At 43.1% G+C, this 21,399-nt stretch overlaps 1 protein-coding gene across 14 annotated transcripts in view; it reads right to left on the bottom strand.

Moving 5' to 3' along the window:
* Positions 1–21,399, bottom strand: part of LOC109883449 (dedicator of cytokinesis protein 3) — a 150,269-nt gene that overhangs the window by 88,071 nt on the left and 40,799 nt on the right. For all 14 annotated transcript variants that reach the window (XM_031825738.1, XM_031825741.1, XM_031825740.1 and 11 more), the window contains exon 8: positions 17,344–17,469. In XM_031825738.1, coding sequence (XP_031681598.1) covers positions 17,344–17,469 — 126 coding nt within the window. The remainder of the gene's footprint in view (positions 1–17,343; positions 17,470–21,399) is intronic.

Genomic DNA, 21,399 nt, shown 5'->3' with positions numbered 1-21,399 from the left:
CTGTATCTAAGCTGTTTATACTGCATATTTACTATAGAACTGTATCTAAGCTGTTAATACTGCATATTTACTATAGAACTGTATCTAAGCTGTTTATACTGCATATTTACTATAGAACTGTATCTAAGCTGTTAATACTGCATATTTACTATAGAACTGTATCTAAGCTGTTTATACTGCATATTTACTATAGAACTGTATCTAAGCTGTTTATACTGCATATTTACTATAGAACTGTATATAAGCTGTTTATACTGCATATTTACTATAGAACTGTATCTAAGCTGTTTATACTGCATATTTACTATAGAACTGTATCTAAGCTGTTTATACTGCATATTTACTATAGAACTGTATCTAAGCTGTTAATACTGCATATTTACTATAGAACTGTATCTAAGCTGTTAATACTGCATATTTACTATAGAACTGTATCTAAGCTGTTTATACTGCATATTTACTATAGAACTGTATCTAAGCTGTTAATACTGCATATTTACTATAGAACTGTATCTAAGCTGTTTATACTGCATATTTACTATAGAACTGTATCTAAGCTGTTTATACTGCATATTTACTATAGAACTGTATCTAAGCTGTTTATACTGCATATTTACTATAGAACTGTATCTAAGCTGTTTATACTGCATATTTACTATAGAACTGTATCTTTAGAAGCTGTTTATACTGCATATTTACTATAGAACTGTATCTAAGCTGTTTATACTGCATATTTACTATAGAACTGTATCTAAGCTGTTAATACTGCATATTTACTATAGAACTGTATCTAAGCTGTTAATACTGCATATTTACTATAGAACTGTATCTAAGCTGTTTATACTGCATATTTACTATAGAACTGTATCTAAGCTGTTAATACTGCATATTTACTATAGAACTGTATCTAAGCTGTTTATACTGCATATTTACTATAGAACTGTATCTAAGCTGTTTATACTGCATATTTACTATAGAACTGTATCTAAGCTGTTTATACTGCATATTTACTATAGAACTGTATCTAAGCTGTTTATACTGCATATTTACTATAGAACTGTATCTTTAGAAGCTGTTTATACTGCATATTTACTATAGAACTGTATCTAAGCTGTTTATACTGCATATTTACTATAGAACTGTATCTAAGCTGTTTATACTGCATATTTACTATATAACTGTATCTAAGCTGTTTATACTGCATATTTACTATAGAACTGTATCTAAGCTGTTAATACTGCATATTTACTATAGAACTGTATCTAAGCTGTTTATACTGCATATTTACTATAGAACTGTATCTAAGCTGTTTATACTGCATATTTACTATAGAACTGTATCTAAGCTGTTAATACTGCATATTTACTATAGAACTGTATCTAAGCTGTTTATACTGCATATTTACTATAGAACTGTATCTAAGCTGTTTATACTGCATATTTACTACAGAACTGTATCTAAGCTGTTAATACTGCATATTTACTATAGAACTGTATCTAAGCTGTTTATACTGCATATTTATTATAGAACTGTATCTAAGCTGTTTATACTGCATATTTACTATAGAACTGTATCTAAGCTGTTTATACTGCATATTTACTATAGAACTTTATCTAAGCTGTTTATACTGCATATTTACTATAGAACTGTATCTAAGCTGTTTATACTGCATATTTACTATAGAACTGTATCTAAGCTGTTTATACTGCATATTTACTATAGAACTGTATCTAAGCTGTTTATACTGCATATTTACTATAGAACTGTATCTAAGCTGTTTATACTGCATATTTACTATAGAACTGTATCTAAGCTGTTAATACTGCATATTTACTATAGAACTGTATCTAAGCTGTTTATACTGCATATTTACTATAGAACTGTATCTAAGCTGTTTATACTGCATATTTACTATAGAACTGTATCTAAGCTGTTTATACTGCATATTTACTATAGAATTGTATCTAAGCTGTTTATACTGCATATTTACTACAGAACTGTATCTAAGCTGTTAATACTGCATATTTACTATAGAACTGTATCTAAGCTGTTTATACTGCATATTTATTATAGAACTGTATCTAAGCTGTTTATACTGCATATTTACTATAGAACTGTATCTAAACTGTTTATACTGCATATTTACTATAGAACTGTATCTAAGCTGTTTATACTGCATATTTACTATAGAACTGTATCTAAGCTGTTTATACTGCATATTTACTATAGAACTGTATCTAAGCTGTTTATACTGCATATTTACTATAGAACTGTATCTAAGCTGTTTATACTGCATATTTACTATAGAACTGTATCTAAGCTGTTAATACTGCATATTTACTATAGAACTGTATCTAAGCTGTTAATACTGCATATTTACTATAGAACTGTATCTAAGCTGTTTATACTGCATATTTACTATAGAACTGTATCTAAGCTGTTTATACTGCATATTTACTATAGAACTGTATCTAAGCTGTTTATACTGCATATTTACTACAGAACTGTATCTAAGCTGTTTATACTGCATATTTACTATAGAACTGTATCTAAGCTGTTTATACTGCATATTTACTACAGAACTGTATCTAAGCTGTTTATACTGCATATTTACTATAGAACTGTATCTAAGCTGTTTATACTGCATATTTACTATAGAACTGTATCTAAGCTGTTTATACTGCATATTTACTATAGAACTGTATCTAAGCTGTTTATACTGCATATTTATTATAGAACTGTATCTAAGCTGTTTATACTGCATATTTACTATAGAACTGTATCTAAGCTGTTAATACTGCATATTTACTATAGAACTGTATCTAAGCTGTTTATACTGCATATTTACTATAGAACTGTATCTAAGCTGTTAATACTGCATATTTACTATAGAACTGTATCTAAGCTGTTTATACTGCATATTTACTATAGAACTGTATCTAAGCTGTTTATACTGCATATTTACTATAGAACTGTATCTAAGCTGTTAATACTGCATATTTACTATAGAACTGTATCTAAGCTGTTTATACTGCATATTTACTATAGAACTGTATCTAAGCTGTTTATACTGCATATTTACTATAGAACTGTATCTTTAGAAGCTGTTAATACTGCATATTTACTATAGAACTGTATCTTTAGAAGCTGTTTATACTGCATATTTACTATAGAACTGTATCTAAGCTGTTTATACTGCATATTTACTATAGAACTGTATCTAAGCTGTTTATACTGCATATTTACTATAGAACTGTATCTAAGCTGTTTATACTGCATATTTACTATAGAACTGTATCTTTAGAAGCTGTTAATACTGCATATTTACTATAGAACTGTATCTTTAGAAGCTGTTAATACTGCATATTTACTACATAACTGTATCTTTAGAAGCTGTTTATACTGCATATTTACTATAGAACTGTATCTAAGCTGTTAATACTGCATATTTACTATAGAACTGTATCTTTAGAAGCTGTTAATACTGCATATTTACTATAGAACTGTATCTTTAGAAGCTGTTAATACTGCATATTTACTATAGAACTGTATCTAAGCTGTTAATACTGCATATTTACTATAGAACTGTATCTAAGCTGTTTATACTGCATATTTACTATAGAACTGTATCTAAGCTGTTTATACTGCATATTTACTATAGAACTGTATCTAAGCTGTTTATACTGCATATTTACTATAGAACTGTATCTTTAGAAGCTGTTAATACTGCATATTTACTATAGAACTGTATCTTTAGAAGCTGTTAATACTGCATATTTACTATAGAACTTTATCTTTAGAAGCTGTTAATACTGCATATTTACTATAGAACTGTATCTAAGCTGTTTATACTGCATATTTACTATAGAACTGTATCTAAGCTGTTTATACTGCATATTTACTATAGAACTGTATCTAAGCTGTTTATACTGCATATTTACTATAGAACTGTATCTAAGCTGTTTATACTGCATATTTACTATAGAACTGTATCTAAGCTGTTTATACTGCATATTTACTATAGAACTGTATCTAAGCTGTTTATACTGCATATTTACTATAGAACTGTATCTAGGCTGTTTATACTGCATATTTACTATAGAACTGTATCTAAGCTGTTAATACTGCATATTTACTATAGAACTGTATCTAAGCTGTTTATACTGCATATTTACTATAGAACTGTATCTTTAGAAGCTGTTAATACTGCATATTTACTACATAACTGTATCTTTAGAAGCTGTTTATACTGCATATTTACTATAGAACTGTATCTAAGCTGTTAATACTGCATATTTACTATAGAACTGTATCTTTAGAAGCTGTTAATACTGCATATTTACTATAGAACTGTATCTTTAGAAGCTGTTAATACTGCATATTTACTATAGAACTGTATCTTTAGAAGCTGTTAATACTGCATATTTACTATAGAACTGTATCTAAGCTGTTTATACTGCATATTTACTATAGAACTGTATCTAAGCTGTTTATACTGCATATTTACCATAGAACTGTATCTAAGCTGTTTATACTGCATATTTACTATAGAACTGTATCTAAGCTGTTTATACTGCATATTTATTATAGAACTGTATCTAAGCTGTTTATACTGCATATTTACTATAGAACTGTATCTAAGCTGTTTATACTGCATATTTACTATAGAACTGTATCTAAGCTGTTTATACTGCATATTTACTATAGAACTGTATCTAAGCTGTTTATACTGCATATTTACTATAGAACTGTATCTAAGCTGTTAATACTGCATATTTACTATAGAACTGTATCTAAGCTGTTTATACTGCATATTTACTATAGAACTGTATCTAAGCTGTTTATACTGCATATTTATTATAGAACTGTATCTAAGCTGTTTATACTGCATATTTACTATAGAACTGTATCTAAGCTGTTTATACTGCATATTTATTATAGAACTGTATCTAAGCTGTTTATACTGCATATTTACTATAGAACTGTATCTAAGCTGTTTATACTGCATATTTACTATAGAACTGTATCTAAGCTGTTTATACTGCATATTTACTATAGAACTGTATCTAAGCTGTTTATACTGCATATTTACTATAGAACTGTATCTAAGCTGTTTATACTGCATATTTACTATAGAACTGTATCTAAGCTGTTTATACTGCATATTTACTATAGAACTGTATCTAGGCTGTTTATACTGCATATTTACTATAGAACTGTATCTAAGCTGTTAATACTGCATATTTACTATAGAACTGTATCTAAGCTGTTTATACTGCATATTTACTATAGAACTGTATCTTTAGAAGCTGTTAATACTGCATATTTACTACATAACTGTATCTTTAGAAGCTGTTTATACTGCATATTTACTATAGAACTGTATCTAAGCTGTTAATACTGCATATTTACTATAGAACTGTATCTTTAGAAGCTGTTAATACTGCATATTTACTATAGAACTGTATCTTTAGAAGCTGTTAATACTGCATATTTACTATAGAACTGTATCTTTAGAAGCTGTTAATACTGCATATTTACTATAGAACTGTATCTAAGCTGTTTATACTGCATATTTACTATAGAACTGTATCTAAGCTGTTTATACTGCATATTTACCATAGAACTGTATCTAAGCTGTTTATACTGCATATTTACTATAGAACTGTATCTAAGCTGTTTATACTGCATATTTATTATAGAACTGTATCTAAGCTGTTTATACTGCATATTTACTATAGAACTGTATCTAAGCTGTTTATACTGCATATTTACTATAGAACTGTATCTAAGCTGTTTATACTGCATATTTACTATAGAACTGTATCTAAGCTGTTTATACTGCATATTTACTATAGAACTGTATCTAAGCTGTTAATACTGCATATTTACTATAGAACTGTATCTAAGCTGTTTATACTGCATATTTACTATAGAACTGTATCTAAGCTGTTTATACTGCATATTTATTATAGAACTGTATCTAAGCTGTTTATACTGCATATTTACTATAGAACTGTATCTAAGCTGTTTATACTGCATATTTATTATAGAACTGTATCTAAGCTGTTTATACTGCATATTTACTATAGAACTGTATCTAAGCTGTTTATACTGCATATTTACTATAGAACTGTATCTAAGCTGTTTATACTGCATATTTACTATAGAACTGTATCTAAGCTGTTTATACTGCATATTTACTATAGAACTGTATCTAAGCTGTTTATACTGCATATTTACTATAGAACTGTATCTAAGCTGTTTATACTGCATATTTACCATAGAACTGTATCTAAGCTGTTTATACTGCATATTTACTATAGAACTGTATCTAAGCTGTTTATACTGCATATTTACTATAGAACTGTATCTAAGCTGTTTATACTGCATATTTACTATAGAACTGTATCTAAGCTGTTTATACTGCATATTTACTATAGAACTGTATCTAAGCTGTTATACTGCATATTTACTATAGAACTGTATCTAAGCTGTTTATACTGCATATTTACTATAGAACTGTATCTAAGCTGTTTATACTGCATATTTACTATAGAACTGTATCTAAGCTGTTTATACTGCATATTTACTATAGAACTGTATCTAAGCTGTTTATACTGCATATTTACTATAGAACTGTATCTAAGCTGTTTATACTGCATATTTACTATAGAACTGTATCTAAGCTGTTTATACTGCATATTTACTATAGAACTGTATCTAAGCTGTTATACTGCATATTTACTATAGAACTGTATCTAAGCTGTTTATACTGCATATTTACTATAGAACTGTATCTAAGCTGTTTATACTGCACATTTACTATAGAACTGTATCTAAGCTGTTTATACTGCATATTTACTATAGAACTGTATCTAAGCTGTTTATACTGCATATTTACTATAGAACTGTATCTAAGCTGTTTATACTGCATATTTACTATAGAACTGTATCTAAGCTGTTTATACTGCATATTTACTATAGAACTGTATCTAAGCTGTTTATACTGCATATTTACTATAGAACTGTATCTAAGCTGTTTATACTGCATATTTACTACAGAACTGTATCTAAGCTGTTTATACTGCATATTTACTATAGAACTGTATCTAAGCTGTTTATACTGCATATTTACTATAGAACTGTATCTTATTTGACACAACTGAAGTTCCTTCTGGTTAAATAAAGTAAAGCTACATAATTTCGTACCTTAATATGAATGAATATAACAGATATCCGTATCCTCACAGCAAATACAGAGCATCCATATGGCTGTTAAGTAAACCCAGGAGAATAGGCAGAGAGAACGCAAGATATGAAGGTATTGGGGAAAACATGTGCTTTCTTTTGCTAACTCACATTCCGACACTATATGAATATGATGGGCTGAGGCAAACTTTATCCATTTGTTAGCTCCACTGCCAGCCACGGATAACACTGTTATCTGAGGGTTTATCCAACAGGGTAGTGTTTATAGTGGATATGAAATGAACTACTGAACACTATTCTCTCTCTCTCTCTCTCTCTCTCTCTCTCTCTCTCTCTCTCTCTCAAATGGAAAACAGATATATTATATCAATCTCAACAGTTCCGGTACAGAAGAGATTACCCTTACGAAAGGACAAATTGTGAATGCTGTAAATAACAATATGAAGACAGACTGACAGATGAGGTATGCCAGGGATGGTACAGTACGATAAAATGTGTTGATACCACTTATGTGCTAGTCTAATATGAATATGAAACACAGACAGTCTGGTTTATGTATCAAGAGGCTAGGCGTGCAGCTCGGCTCAGCCTGTATCTTAGCAACATGATGAGATATGGCTGTAATCACACTGTGGATCGATGGTATCGGGGTCGTAGTAGATTGGACTCCATTAATAAAGCTGAACTCCCAGGAACTAGCCGTGACTCACATACACGCACCAACACACGATTACACACACACACGTACCAACACACACCAACACACAAACACACGCACGTACCAACACACGATTACACACACACACGTACCAACACACACACACACACACACACACACACACACACACACACACACACACACACACACACACACACACACACACACACACACACACACACACACACACACACACACACACACACACACACACACACACACACACACACACGTACCAACACACACCAACACACAAACACACGCACGTACCAACACACGATTACACACACACACGTACCAATATGCACACATCAACACACACACAGGTTATTTCAGGGGGAACAAGGTGTAGCTATGGTCACAAGACGCAGGTGTAGCTACGGTCACAAGACGCAGGTGTAGCTACGGTCACAAGACGCAGGTGTAGCTACGGTCACAAGACACAGGTGTAGCTACGGTCACAAGACGCAGGTGTAGCTACGGTCACAAGACACAGGTGTAGCTACGGTCACAAGACGCAGGTGTAGCAAGGTCACAAGACGCAGGTGTAGCAAGGTCACAAGACGCAGGTGTAGCTACGGTCACAAGACGCAGGTGTAGCTACGGTCACAAGACGCAGGTGTAGCTACGGTCACAAGACGCAGGTGTAGCTACGGTCACAAGACGCAGGTGTAGCTACGGTCACAAGACGCAGGTGTAGCTACGGTCACAAGACGCAGGTGTAGCTACGGTTAAAAGACACAGGCCTCCTAATTGTCCCTAGAATTTCTAAGCAAACAGCTGGAGGCAGGGCTTTCTCCTATAGAGCTCCATTTTTATGGAATGGTCTGCCTACCCATGGGAGAGACGCAGACTCAGTCTCAACTTTTAAGTCTTTATTGAAGACTCATCTCTTCAGTAGGTCCTATGATTGAGTGTAGTCTGGCCAGGAGTGTGAAGGTGAACGGAAAGGCACTGGAGCAAGGAACCGCCCTTGCTGTCTCTGCCTGGCTGGTTCCCCTCTCTCCACTGGGATTCTCTGCCTCTAACCCTATTACAGGGGCTGAGTCACTGGCTTACTGGTGCTCTTCCATGCCGTCCCTAGGAGGGGTGCGTCACTTGAGTAGGTTGAGTCACTGATGTGATCTTCCTGTCTGGGTTGGCGCCCCCCCCTTGGGTTGTGCCGTGGCGGAGATCTTTGTGGGCTATACTCGACCTTGTCTCAGGATGGTAAATTGGTGGGTGAAGATATCCCTCTAGTGGTGTGGGGGCTGTGCTTTGGCAAAGTGGGTGGGGTTATATCCAGCCTGTTTGGCCCTGTCCGGGGGTATCGTTGGACGGGGCCACAGTGTATCCCAACCCCTCCTGTCTCAGCATCCAGTATTTATGCTGCAGTAGTTTGTGTCGGGGGGCTAGGGTCAGTCTGTTATATCTGGAGTATTTCTCCTGTCTTATCCGGTGTCCTGTGTGAATTTAAGTATGCTCTCTCTAATTTTCTCTTTCTTTCTCTCTCTCGGAGGACCTGAGCCCTAGGACCATGCCTCAGGACTAACTGGCATGATGACTCCTTGTTGTCCCCAGTCCACCTGGCCATGCTGCTGCTCCATTTCAACTGTTCTGCCTGTGGCTATGGAACCCTGACCTGTTCACCGGACGTGCTACCTTGTCCCAGACCTGCTGTTTTCAACTCCCTAGAGACAGCAGGAGCGGTAGAGATACTCTGAATGATCGGCTATGAAAAGACAACTGACATTTACCTCTGAGGTGCTGACCTGTTGCACCCTTAACAACAACTGTGATTATTATTATTTGACCATGCTGGTCATCTATGAACATTTGAACATCTTGGCTATGTTCTGTTATAATCTCCACCCGGCACAGCCAGAAGAGGACTGGCCACCCCACATAGCCTTTCTTCCTAGGTTCTGGCCTTTCTAGGGAATTATTCCTAGCCACCATGCTTCTACACCTGCATTGCTTGCTGTTTGGGGTTTTAGGCTGGGTTTCTGTACGGCACTTTGAGATATCAGCTGATGTAAGAAGGGCTATATAAATACATTTGATTGACCTGGTTGCTGCTGAAGCACCCTGTTGATGTGAGTACTTCCCAGATTAGCTAAGAGAGTTCTGTTGTGATCGACTGAGGGTCAAGCCCAGGTGCTGTGCTATACTGTTAAGCTAAAGCATATCCATTAGTTTGTGAAAATAACACTGAGGTCTCAGGTTAGCCAGCCAACCAGCCAGAGCAAGTCAGAACAAGAGGAAGAGTGAGAGGAAGAGGAAGAGAAAGAGGAAGACTGAGAGAAAGAGGAAGAGTGAGAGAAAGAGGAAGAGTGAAAGGAAGAGTGAGAGGAAGATGTAGAGGAAGAGTGAGAGGAGGAGAAAGAGGAAGAGTCAAAGGAAGAGAAAGAGGAATTGTGAGAGGAAGATGAAGAGTGAGAGGAGGAGAAAGAGGAAGAGTGAGAGGAAGAGAAATAGTGAGACGAAGAGGAAGAGTGAGAGGAAGATGTAGAGGAAGAGTGAGAGGAAGATGTAGAGGAAGAGTGAGAGGAAGAGAAAGAGTGAGACGAAGAGGAAGAGTGAAACGAAGAGGAAGAGTGAAAGGAAGCGGAAGAGTGAGAGGACGAGTGAGAGGAAGAGGAAGAGAAAGAGTGAGAGGAAGAGGAATAGTGAGAGGAAGATGAAGCGAAAGAGTGAGAGGAAGTGGAAGAGGGGGTACGGGCACAGAGGGGCGGCACTTATACCAATCTACCTCCGTCTCTAGGGTACAGTGGAGGGTAGTGGAGGGCAGTGGAGGGCAGGGGAGGGTAGTAGAGGGCAGTGGAGGACAGTGGAGGGTAGTGGAGGACAGGGGAGGGCAGTGGAGGACAGGGGAGGGCAGTGGAGGGTAGTGGAGGGTAGTGGAGGGCAGGGGAGGACAGTTGAGGGCAGGGGAGGGTAGTAGAGGGCAGTGGAGGACAGGGGAGGGCAGTGGAGGGTAGTGGAGGGCAGTGGAGGGCAGGGGAGGGTAGTAGAGGGCAGTGGAGGACAGGGGAGGGCAGTGGAGGGCAGGGGAGGGGAGTAGAGGGCAGTGGAGGACAGGGGAGGGCAGTGGAGGGTAGTGGAGGGCAGGGGAGGGTAGTAGAGGGCAGTGGAGGACAGGGGAGGGCAGTGGAGGACAGGGGAGGGCAGTGGAGGGCAGGGGAGGGGAGTAGAGGGCAGTGGAGGACAGGGGAGGGTAGTGGAGGGCAGGGAGGGGAGTAGAGGGCAGTGGAGGACAGGGGAGGGCAGTGGAGGGCAGGGGAGGGGAGTGGAGGGGAGTAGAGGGCAGTGGAGGGCAGGGGAGGGCAGTGGAGGGCAGGGGAGGGGAGTAGAGGGCAGTGGAGGACAGGGGAGGGCAGTGGAGGGTAGTGGAGGGGAGTAGAGGGCAGTGGAGGACAGGGGAGGGCAGTGGAGGGTAGTAGAGGGCAGTGGAGGGCAGGGGAGGGCAGTGGAGGGCAGGGAGGGGAGTAGAGGGCAGTGGAGGACAGGGGAGGGCAGTGGAGGGTAGTAGAGGGCAGGGGAGGGCAGGGGAGGGAGAGTAGAGGGCAGTGGAGGGCAGTGGAGGGCAGGGGAGGGGAGTGGAGGGGAGTAGAGGGCAGTGGAGGGCAGGGGAGGGCAGTGGAGGGCAGGGGAGGGGAGTAGAGGGCAGGGGAGGGCAGTGGAGGGTAGTGGAGGGGAGTAGAGGGAAGTGGAGGGCAGGGGAGGGCAGTGGAGGGCAGGGGAGGGGAGTGGAGGGGAGTATAGGGCAGTGGAGGGCAGGGGAGGGCAGTGGAGGGCAGGGGAGGGTAGTAGAGGGCAGTGGAGGGCAGGGGAGGGGAGTAGAGGGCAGTGGAGGACAGGGGAGGGCAGTGGAGGGTAGTGGAGGGTAGTGGAGGGCAGTGGAGGACAGGGGAGGGCAGTGGAGGGTTGTGGAGGGCAGTGGGGGTAGTGGAGGGTAGTGGAGGGTAGTGGAGGGCAGGGGAGGGTAGTGGAGGGCAGGGGAGGGTAGTGGAGGGCAGTGGAGGGTAGTGGAGGGCAGTGGAGGGCAGGGGAGGGCAGGGGAGGGGAGTAGAGGGCAGTGGAGGACAGGGGAGGGCAGTGGAGGGTAGTGGAGGGTAGTGGAGGACAGGGGAGGGTAGTGGAGGGCAGTGGAGGACAGGGGAGGGCAGGGGAGGGCAAGAGAGGGCAGTGGAGGGCAGTGGAGGACAGTGGAGGGGCAGTGGAGGACAGGGGAGGGTAGTGGAGGGCAGTGGAGGACAGGGGAGGGTAGTGGAGGACAGGGAAGGGTAGTGGAGGGCAGTGGAGGACAGGGGAGGGTAGTGGAGGGTAGTCGAGGGCAGTGGAGGGTAATGGAGGGCAGTGGAGGGTAATGGAGGGTAGTGGATGGCAGTGGAGGGCAATGGAGGGTAGTGGAGGGTAATGGAGGGCAGTAGAGGGTAATGGAGGGTAGTGGAGGGTAGTGGAGGGTAATGGAGGGTAATGGAGGGTAGTGGAGGTTAGTGGAGGGCAGTGGATGGTAGTGGAGGACAGGGGAGGGTAGTGGAGGACAGGGGAGGGTAGTGTAGGGCAGGGGAGGGGAAGTAGAGGGCAGTGGAGGACAGGGGAGGGCAGTGGAGGGTAGTGGAGGGCAGGGGAGGGCAGTGGATGGCAGGGGAGGGTAGTGGAGGACAGGGGAGGGCAGTGGAGGGCAGGGGAGGGCAGTGGAGGGTAGTGGAGGGCAGGGGAGGGCAGTGGAGGGTAGTGGAGGGCAGGGGAGGGTAGTAGAGGGCAGTGGATGGCAGTGGAGGGCAGGGGAGGGCAGTGGATGGCAGGGGAGGGTAGTAGAGGGCAGTGGAGGGCAGGGGAGGGTAGTAGAGGGCAGTGGATGGCAGGGGAGGGTAGTAGAGGGCAGTGGATGGCAGGGGAGGGTAGTAGAGGGCAGTGGAGGGCAGGGGAGGGCAGTGGATGGCAGGGGAGGGCAGTGGATGGCAGGGGAGGGTAGTAGAGGGCAGTGGATGGCAGGGGAGGGCAGTGGATGGCAGGGGGAGGGCAGTGGATGGCAGGGGAGGGTAGTAGAGGGCAGTGGATGGCAGGGGAGGGTAGTAGAGGGCAGAGGAGGGGAGTAGAGGGCAGTGGAGGGCAGGGGAGGGCAGTGGATGGCAGGGGAGGGTAGTAGAGGGCAGTGGGAGGGCAGTGGAGGGCAGGGGAGGGCAGTGGATGGCAGGGGAGGGCAGTGGATGGCAGGGGAGGGCAGGGGAGGGCAGTGGATGGCAGGGGAGGGTAGTAGAGGGCAGAGGAGGGGAGTAGAGGGCAGTGGAGGGCAGGGGAGGGTAGTAGAGGGCAGAGGAGGGGAGTAGAGGGCAGTGGAGGGCAGGGGAGGGCAGTGGATGGCAGGGGAGGGTAGTAGAGGGCAGTGGAGGGCAGGGGAGGGCAGTGGATGGCAGGGGGGGGGGGTAGTAGAGGGCAGTGGATGGCAGGGGAGGGTAGTAGAGGGCAGTGGATGGCAGGGGAGGGTAGTAGAGGGCAGTGGATGGCAGGGGAGGGTAGTAGAGGGCAGTGGATGGCAGGGGAGGGTAGTAGAGGGCAGTGGATGGCAGGAAAGGGTAGTGGAGGGCAGGGGAGGGCAGGGGAGGGTAGTAGAGGGCAGTGGATGGCAGGGGAGGGTAGTAGAGGGCAGTGGATGGCAGGGGAGGGTAGTAGAGGGCAGTGGAGGGCAGGGGAGGGCAGTGGATGGCAGGGGAGGGCAGTGGATGGCAGGGGAGGGTAGTAGAGGGCAGTGGATGGCAGGGGAGGGCAGTGGATGGCAGGGGAGGGCAGGGGAGGGCAGTGGATGGCAGGGGAGGGTAGTAGAGGGCAGTGGATGGCAGGGGAGGGTAGTAGAGGGCAGAGGAGGGGAGTAGAGGGCAGTGGAGGGCAGGGGAGGGCAGTGGATGGCAGGGGAGGGTAGTAGAGGGCAGTGGAGGGCAGTGGAGGGCAGGGGAGGGCAGTGGATGGCAGGGGGGGGTAGTAGAGGGCAGTGGATGGCAGGGGAGGGTAGTAGAGGGCAGGGGAGGGCAGTGGATGGCAGGGGAGGGTAGTAGAGGGCAGTGGATGGCAGGGGAGGGTAGTAGAGGGCAGGGGAGGGCAGTGGATGGCAGGGGAGGGCAGTGGAGGGCAGTGGATGGCAGGGGAGGGTAGTAGAGGGCAGTGGAGGGCAGGGGAGGGTAGTAGAGGGCAGTGGAGGGCAGGGGAGGGTAGTAGAGGGCAGTGGATGGCAGTGGAGGGCAGTGGAGGGCAGGGGAGGGCAGTGGAGGGCAGGGGAGCGGAGTAGAGGGCAGTGGAGGGCAGTGGAGGGTAGTGGAGGGCAGTGGAGGGTAGTGGAGGGCAGTGGAGGGCAGGGGAGGGCAGTGGAGGGCAGTGGAGGGCAGGGGAGGGTAGTAGAGGGCAGTGGATGGCAGGGGAGGGCAGTGGAGGGTAGTGGAGGGCAGTGGAGGGCAGGGGAGGGCAGTGGAGGGGAGTGGAGGGCAGGGGAGGGTAGTAGAGGGCAGTGGAGGACAGGGGAGGGCAGTGGAGGGCAGGGTAGGGTAGTAGAGGGCAGTGGAGGACAGGGGAGGGTAGTAGAGGGCAGTGGAGGACAGGGGAGGGCAGTGGAGGACAGGGGAGGGACAGGTGAACTGTCTGAGTGCTTGTTTTGGGCCCTGTGTGCTTGGCTATATTGGAGACAAGTTAACCAGTTCAACTGTCTGAGTGCTTGTTTTGGGCCCTGTGTGCTCGGCTATAGTGGAGACAAGTTAACCAGTTCAACTGTCTGAGTGCTTGTTTTGGGCCCTGTGTGCTCTGACAGTTGGTGCTTAAAAGCTAGTGAGGGAGATAAGTGTTTCCAGTTTCAGAGATTTTTATAGTTCGTTTCAGTCATTGGCAGCAGAGAACTGGAAGGAGAGGCGGGAATTGGCTTTGGGGGTGACCAGTGAGATATACCTGCTGGAGCGAGTGCTACGAGTGGGTGCTGCTATGGTGACATGTGAGCTGAGATAAGGGGGGACTTTACCTAGCAGGGTCTTGTAGATGACATGGTGCCAGTGGGTTTGGCGATGAGTATGAAGCGAGGGCCAGCCAACGCGAGCGTACAGGTCGCAATGGTGGGTAGTATATGGGGCTTTGGTGACAAAACGGATGGCACTGTGATAGACTGCATCCAATTTGTTGAGTAGGGTATTGGAGGCTATTTTGTAAATGACACCCCCGAAGTCGAGGATTGGTAGGATGGTCAGTTTTACAAGGGTATGTTTGGCAGCATGAGTGAAGGATGCTTTGTTACGAAATAGGAAGCCAATTCTAGATTTAACTTTGGATTGGAGATGTTTGATGTGGGTCTGGAAGGAGAGTTTACAGTCTAACCAGACACCTAGGTATTTGTAGTTGTCCACGTATTCTAAATCAGAGCCTTCCAGAGTAGTGATGTTGGACAGGCGGGCAGGTGCAGGGCTGAGGTGGCTGAGGTGAGCGTGGCTGAGGTGCACCCATGACCAGCTCTGAAACCAGATTGCATAGCAGAGAAGGTATGGTGAGATTCGAAATGGTTGGTAATCTGTTTGTTGAATTGGCTTTCGAAGACCTTAGAAAGGCAGGGTAGCATAGATACTGTATAGGTCTGTAGCAGTTTGGGTCAAGAGTGTCCCCCCTTTGAAGAGGGGGATGACCCCAGCTGCTTTCCAATCTATGGGAATCTCAGACGACACGAACGAGAGGTTGAACAGGCTAGTAATAGGGGTGGCAACAATTTCGGCAGAACATTTTAGAAAGAAAGGGTCCAGATTGTCTAGCCCGGCTGATTTGTAGGGGTCCAGATTTTGCAGCTCTTTCAGAACATCAGCTGACTGGTTAACACATCTCCACTATAGCCAGTCAGCTACATAAAGAATGGCACTGGTTTTTGTTCCCTCAGAGGGAAATACACTATTTCATTATTTGGATTGAGTCACCCGAAATATGTAGGATCTTAATTTGATGCCGTTATTTGAGGTTTAAAAAGGCTTCTGAAGTTTGTCATTTTTACTTTGACATTTCATAATAGATTTTCCCGTACATGTACCCAGTGGTGGAAAAAGTACCCAATTGTCATACTTGAGTAAAGGTCAAGATATCTTAATAGAAAATTACTCAAGTAACCGTAAAGTCACCAAGTAAAAAATACTTGAGTAAAAGTCTAAAAGTATTTGGTTTTAAACATACTTGAGTATCAAAAGTAAATGTAATTGCTAAAAAAAGACATAGCAAAAGTAAAAGTAGAAAGTAGCAAAAGTAAAAGTATAAATAATTTCAAATGACTTATATTAAGCAAACCAGACGGCACAAATGTCTTGTACTAATTAAATGTATTTACGGATAGCCAGAGGCATACCTCAGCACTCAGCATTTACAAACAAAGAATTTGTGTTTAGTGAGTGCGGCAGAGTAGCAGTAGGGATGAGCAGGGATGTTCCCTACAAAAAGTTGTTATAATCTATATTTCCTGTTGCTGCAAGATAATTTTTTATTCTGTAGCAAACTGGCTCAAATTAAGATCCTACATCTGTACTACACAGACCTGAGGCCAAATACTATTTGAGTTTTGGATGTAGCCTGGAGTGCCAGATGGACAGGATTTGTAGTTTTCTATTAAAAGAAACTCAATAAAATCACAGATAAATTATATGAAATGATTCCAAATACCATTTGAACCCAGGTCTGCCATTCGCACCCAGACTAATTGATTTATCGGCAATTCATTCCGACAAGGATTTGAAGTGATTATCTTTGCATGTGAATTGAATGCAGTAGGACCGAAGTGTGATTATAAAGACGGAGACTAGTCTATTCACAAACAAATTAACCTGGGCTGAGATGAGAATGGGGAAGGGATATGGAATAACGGAATGAGGGTTTAGAAGCTGAGTGGAATATTGATTGGTGTGTGGGGGGAGGGACGACATCAATCATTAAGTGGACTATAAGAATGTGGACCACAACAGTGCATACGGACGGACAGACAGAAGGATGGACGGACAGAAAGAGGTGAGGGACTCTTGTCACTTTGTTGGAACTGTGTTGCTAGGCTTTAGAACCAGACTGCTGTCACAGCATTTCAGAAAGAAACAGGGCGAAGCAGAGCCAAGACAAGTCTACTGTACTGTGTAGCCTACATGGTCAAATGCACCAACCCATCCACATACATTCAAGCTTACTTCAGCCAGAAATACCAACTACTGCATTGAAACAATGGCTGCATCCCAATAATCTCTCCTTTCTCTTGAAGTGTACACTAGTTCACTTTACTGATTTGAAAGGAAATGACTGAGATAAGAAGACTCCCTCTAGCCCATGTCTCCACCAATCCAATGCATTTAGATTTGTGGGAGGTAGTGAACACTTCAGGAGAAAGGAGCTATTATTGGGAGTTACCTAATATTACGTCAGTAGCCCAGCCCAGTTCTCACCTGGCATGATGACATCGGGGAAGCCCAGTTTGCGTGTAATGGCCACGCCCCTATTGAAAATCATAGGGTTCTCTCTCCTGATTTGTTCCATCTCTCCTCTCAGCAGCTGGAGAGAGATTATCAGACCTGAGGAGGAGAAGACAGAGAGAGAGATTATCAGACTTGAGGAGGAGAAAAGAGAGAGACAGAGAGAGAGATTATCAGACCTGAGCAGACAGAGAGAGATATGATCAGACCTGAGGAGGAGAATACAGAGAGAGAGAGAGAGAGAGAGAGAGAGACATTATCAGACTTGAGGAGGAGAAAAGAGAGAGACAGAGAGAGAGATTATCAGACCTGAGGAGGAGAAAAGAGAGAGACAGAGAGGGAGATTATCAGATTTGAGAAGACAGCGAGATATACAGTGGGGCAAAAAAGTATTTAGTCAGCCACCAATTGTGCATGTTCTCCCACTTAAAAAGATGAGAGAGGCCTGTAATTTTCATCATGGGTACACTTCAACTATGACAGACAAAATGAGAAAAAAAATCCAGAAAATCACATTGTAGGATTTTTAATGAATTTATTTGCAAATTATGGTGGAAAATAATTATTTGGTCACCTACAAACAAGCAACATTTCTGGCTCTCACAGACCTTTAAGAGGCTCCTCTGTCCTCCACTCGTTACCTGTATTAATGGCACCTGTTTGAACTTGTTATCAGTATAAAAGACACCTGTCCACAACCTCAAACAGTCACACTCCAAACTCCACTATGGCCAAGACGGACTTCCCTTAAGCTCCTCCCCCATAATCGGAAACATTCCCTTTTAAGTGAGATAGTTTTTTTTTAACCATTCCTCTCCTTTAATGAATGTTTTGTCTGAACTACTTTCATTTGGACACCAGAAACAAAATTGTAGACCTGCACCAGGCTGGTAAGACTGAATCTGCAATAGGTAAGCAGTTTGGTTTGAAGAAATAAACTGTGGGAGCAATTATTAGGAAATGGAAGACATACAAGACCACTGATAATCTCCCTCGATCTGGGGTATCTGGGCAAGATCTCACCCCGTGGGGTCAAAATGATCACAAGCAGAGAGCTGGGACCAAAGTAACAAAGCCTACCATCAGTAACACACTACGCCGCCAGGGACTTAAATCCTGCAGTGCCAGACGTGTCCCCCTGCTTAAGCCAGTACATGTCCAGGCCCATCTGAAGTTTGCTAGACAGCATTTGAATGATCCAGAAGATTGGGAGAATGTCATATGGTCAGATGAAACCAAACTATAACTTTTTGGGTAAAAACTCAACTCGTCGTGTTTGGAGGACAAAGAATGCTGAGTTGCATCCAAAGAACCATACCTACTGTGAAGCATGGGGGTGGAAACATCATGCTTTGGGGCTGTTTTTCTGCAAACGGACCAGGATGACTGATCCGTGTAAAGGAAAGAATGAATGGGGCCATGTGTCATGAGATTTTGAGCGAAAACCTCCTTCCATCAGATGAAACATGGCTGGGTCTTTCAGCATGACAATGATCCCAAACACACGGCACAGGCAACGAAGGAGTGACTTCGTAAGAAGCATTTCAAGATCCTGGAGTGGCCTAGGCAGTCTCCAGATCTCAACCCCATAGAAAATCTTTGGAGGGAGTTGAAAGTCCGTGTTGCCCAGCAACAGCCCCAAAACATCACTGCTCTAGAGGAGATCTGCATGGAGGAATGGGCCAAAATACCAGCAACAGTGTGTGAAAACCTTGTGAAGACTTACAGAAAACGTTTGACCTCTGTCATTGCCAACAAAGGGTATATAACAAAGTATTGAGATAAGCTTTTGTTATTGACCAAATACTTATTTTCCACCATCATTTGCAAATAAATTCATAAAAAATCCTACAATGTGATTTTCTGGATTTTTTTTCCTCATTTTGTCTGTCATAGTTGAAGTGTACCTATGATGAAAATTACAGGCCTCTCTCATCTTTTTAAGTGGGAGAACTTTCACAATTGGTGGCTGACTAAATACTTTTTTGGCCCACTGTATGATCAGATCTGAGGAGGAGAATACAGAGAGGGAGAGAGAGAGAGAGAGTGATACGATCAGACCCGAGGAGGAGAGGATAGAGAGAGAGATTATCAGATTTAGGAGGAGAAAAATAAGAATAGTTTCCAGTTAGTGGCCATTTTCTGTTCAGATCTGATCTGAGTGTGGATTGGAGACACCAGACAAGACATGTTCACATCATTTTCATGATTTATTCATAATAGAAAATAAGAAAGAAAGAGCAACAAATCCTCATTAAAAGACCTTGAGCCCTTCCCAGAAGGCCATATGATTTTTTTCAGCAGATTTAAAAACAATGTCAATGTCTCCTAATGAGAGGCTACTAATATTTAAAGATGTTATAATATTTTATTGATAGTGCACGTTTAAAAATTAGTTTTAAATGGCTCTGGAGGTCAGTGTACATATCACAACTTCCACCGTGGTTCCTTACCTTGTACGGGCGGTGTTCGGCGGTCGGCGTCATCACCGGCCTACTAGCCATCACCGGCCTACTAGCCATCACCTACTAGCCATCACGGGCCTACTAGCCATCGCCGTCCTACTAGCCATCGCCGGCCTACTAGCCATCACCGGCCTACTAGCCATCGCCTCGCCGGCCTACTAGCCATCGCCGTCCTACTAGCCATCGCCTCGCCGGCCTACTAGCCATCGCCGTCCTACTAGCCATCGCCGGCCTACTAGCCATCGCCGGCCTACTAGCCATCGCCGGCCTACTAGCCATCGCCGGCCTACTAGCCATCGCCGGCCTACTTAGAAAGCATTTTTTATTGCAATTTTTTGGGCAGCAAATGGCCAGACATTAGAAGATGGTGCGAGCATGGATAAATAATGTAACTCAACCCTGCAGCGACTTCATCTACTATTGCAGACACTACGGCATTATGCTATCATCAAAACATCACCACCCATTGCCTCACCCACTGTCAGTGTGTGTGTGTGTGTGTGTGTGTGTGTGTCTGAGCGTGGACTTTTAACATAAAGAGAGCATTTTTTATTCTGCCTGCCTTTTTCTCAACCATTTAAAAGCCTGAGGTATTGTAGCTGCAGTTGTTTGAAGGTTCATACATATTGAATGGCTCCCTGAGGATGCTAACAGCTAACTAACTCGGAGCTGAACAGCTGCTGAAACAGAAACTCCCACGGATGTACAGAGAAGAGACGAAGGAGGTATTCTGCTTTTCTGTCTTTATGTTTCGGGTCTAAAATGGACAAAAGATTACTACAGAATAAATCAGTCTGCTTCTCATATTACCCTCAGCAGCTGTCTCAATCAGAAGTAAAAGTTTAGAAAGAAAAAAGTAAGACCTTCTCCAAGTATAATGTGACGTGGTGACCCTATGTTATGGGTAGATGGGGACTATAGTGACTCTATGTTACGGGTAGATGGGGACTATAGTGAATCTATGTTATGGTAGATGGGGACTATAGTGACTCTATGTTACGGGTAGATGGGGACTATAGTGACTCTATGTTATGGGTAGATGGGGACTATAGTGACTCTATGTTACGGGTAGATGGGGACTATAGTGACTCTATGTTATGGGTAGATGGGGACTATAGTGACTCTATGTTATGGTAGATGGGTAGATGAGGACTATAGTGACTATGTTACGGGTAGATGGGGACTATAGTGAATCTATGTTATATGTAGATGGGGACTATAGTGACTCTATGTTATGGGTAGATGGATAGATGGGGACTATAGTGACTCTATGTTATGGGTAGATGGATAGATGGGGACTATAGTGAATCTATGTTATATGTAGATGGGGACTATAGTGACTCTATGTTATGGGTAGATGGATAGATGGGGACTATAGTGACTCTATGTTATGGGTAGATGGGGACTATAGTGACTATGTTATATGTAGATGGGGACTATAGTGACTCTATGTTATGGGTAGATGGATAGATGGGGACTATAGTGACTCTATGTTATGGGTAGATGGGGACTATAGTGAATCTATGTTATATGTAGATGGGGACTATAGTGACTCTATGTTATG

Source organism: Oncorhynchus kisutch, linkage group LG5, assembly GCF_002021735.2.
Source record: "Oncorhynchus kisutch isolate 150728-3 linkage group LG5, Okis_V2, whole genome shotgun sequence".
Classification (NCBI taxonomy): domain Eukaryota; kingdom Metazoa; phylum Chordata; class Actinopteri; order Salmoniformes; family Salmonidae; genus Oncorhynchus; species Oncorhynchus kisutch.
Note: the sequence above shows the minus strand (reverse complement) of the source record. Positions and strands in the feature narration are given on the sequence as shown.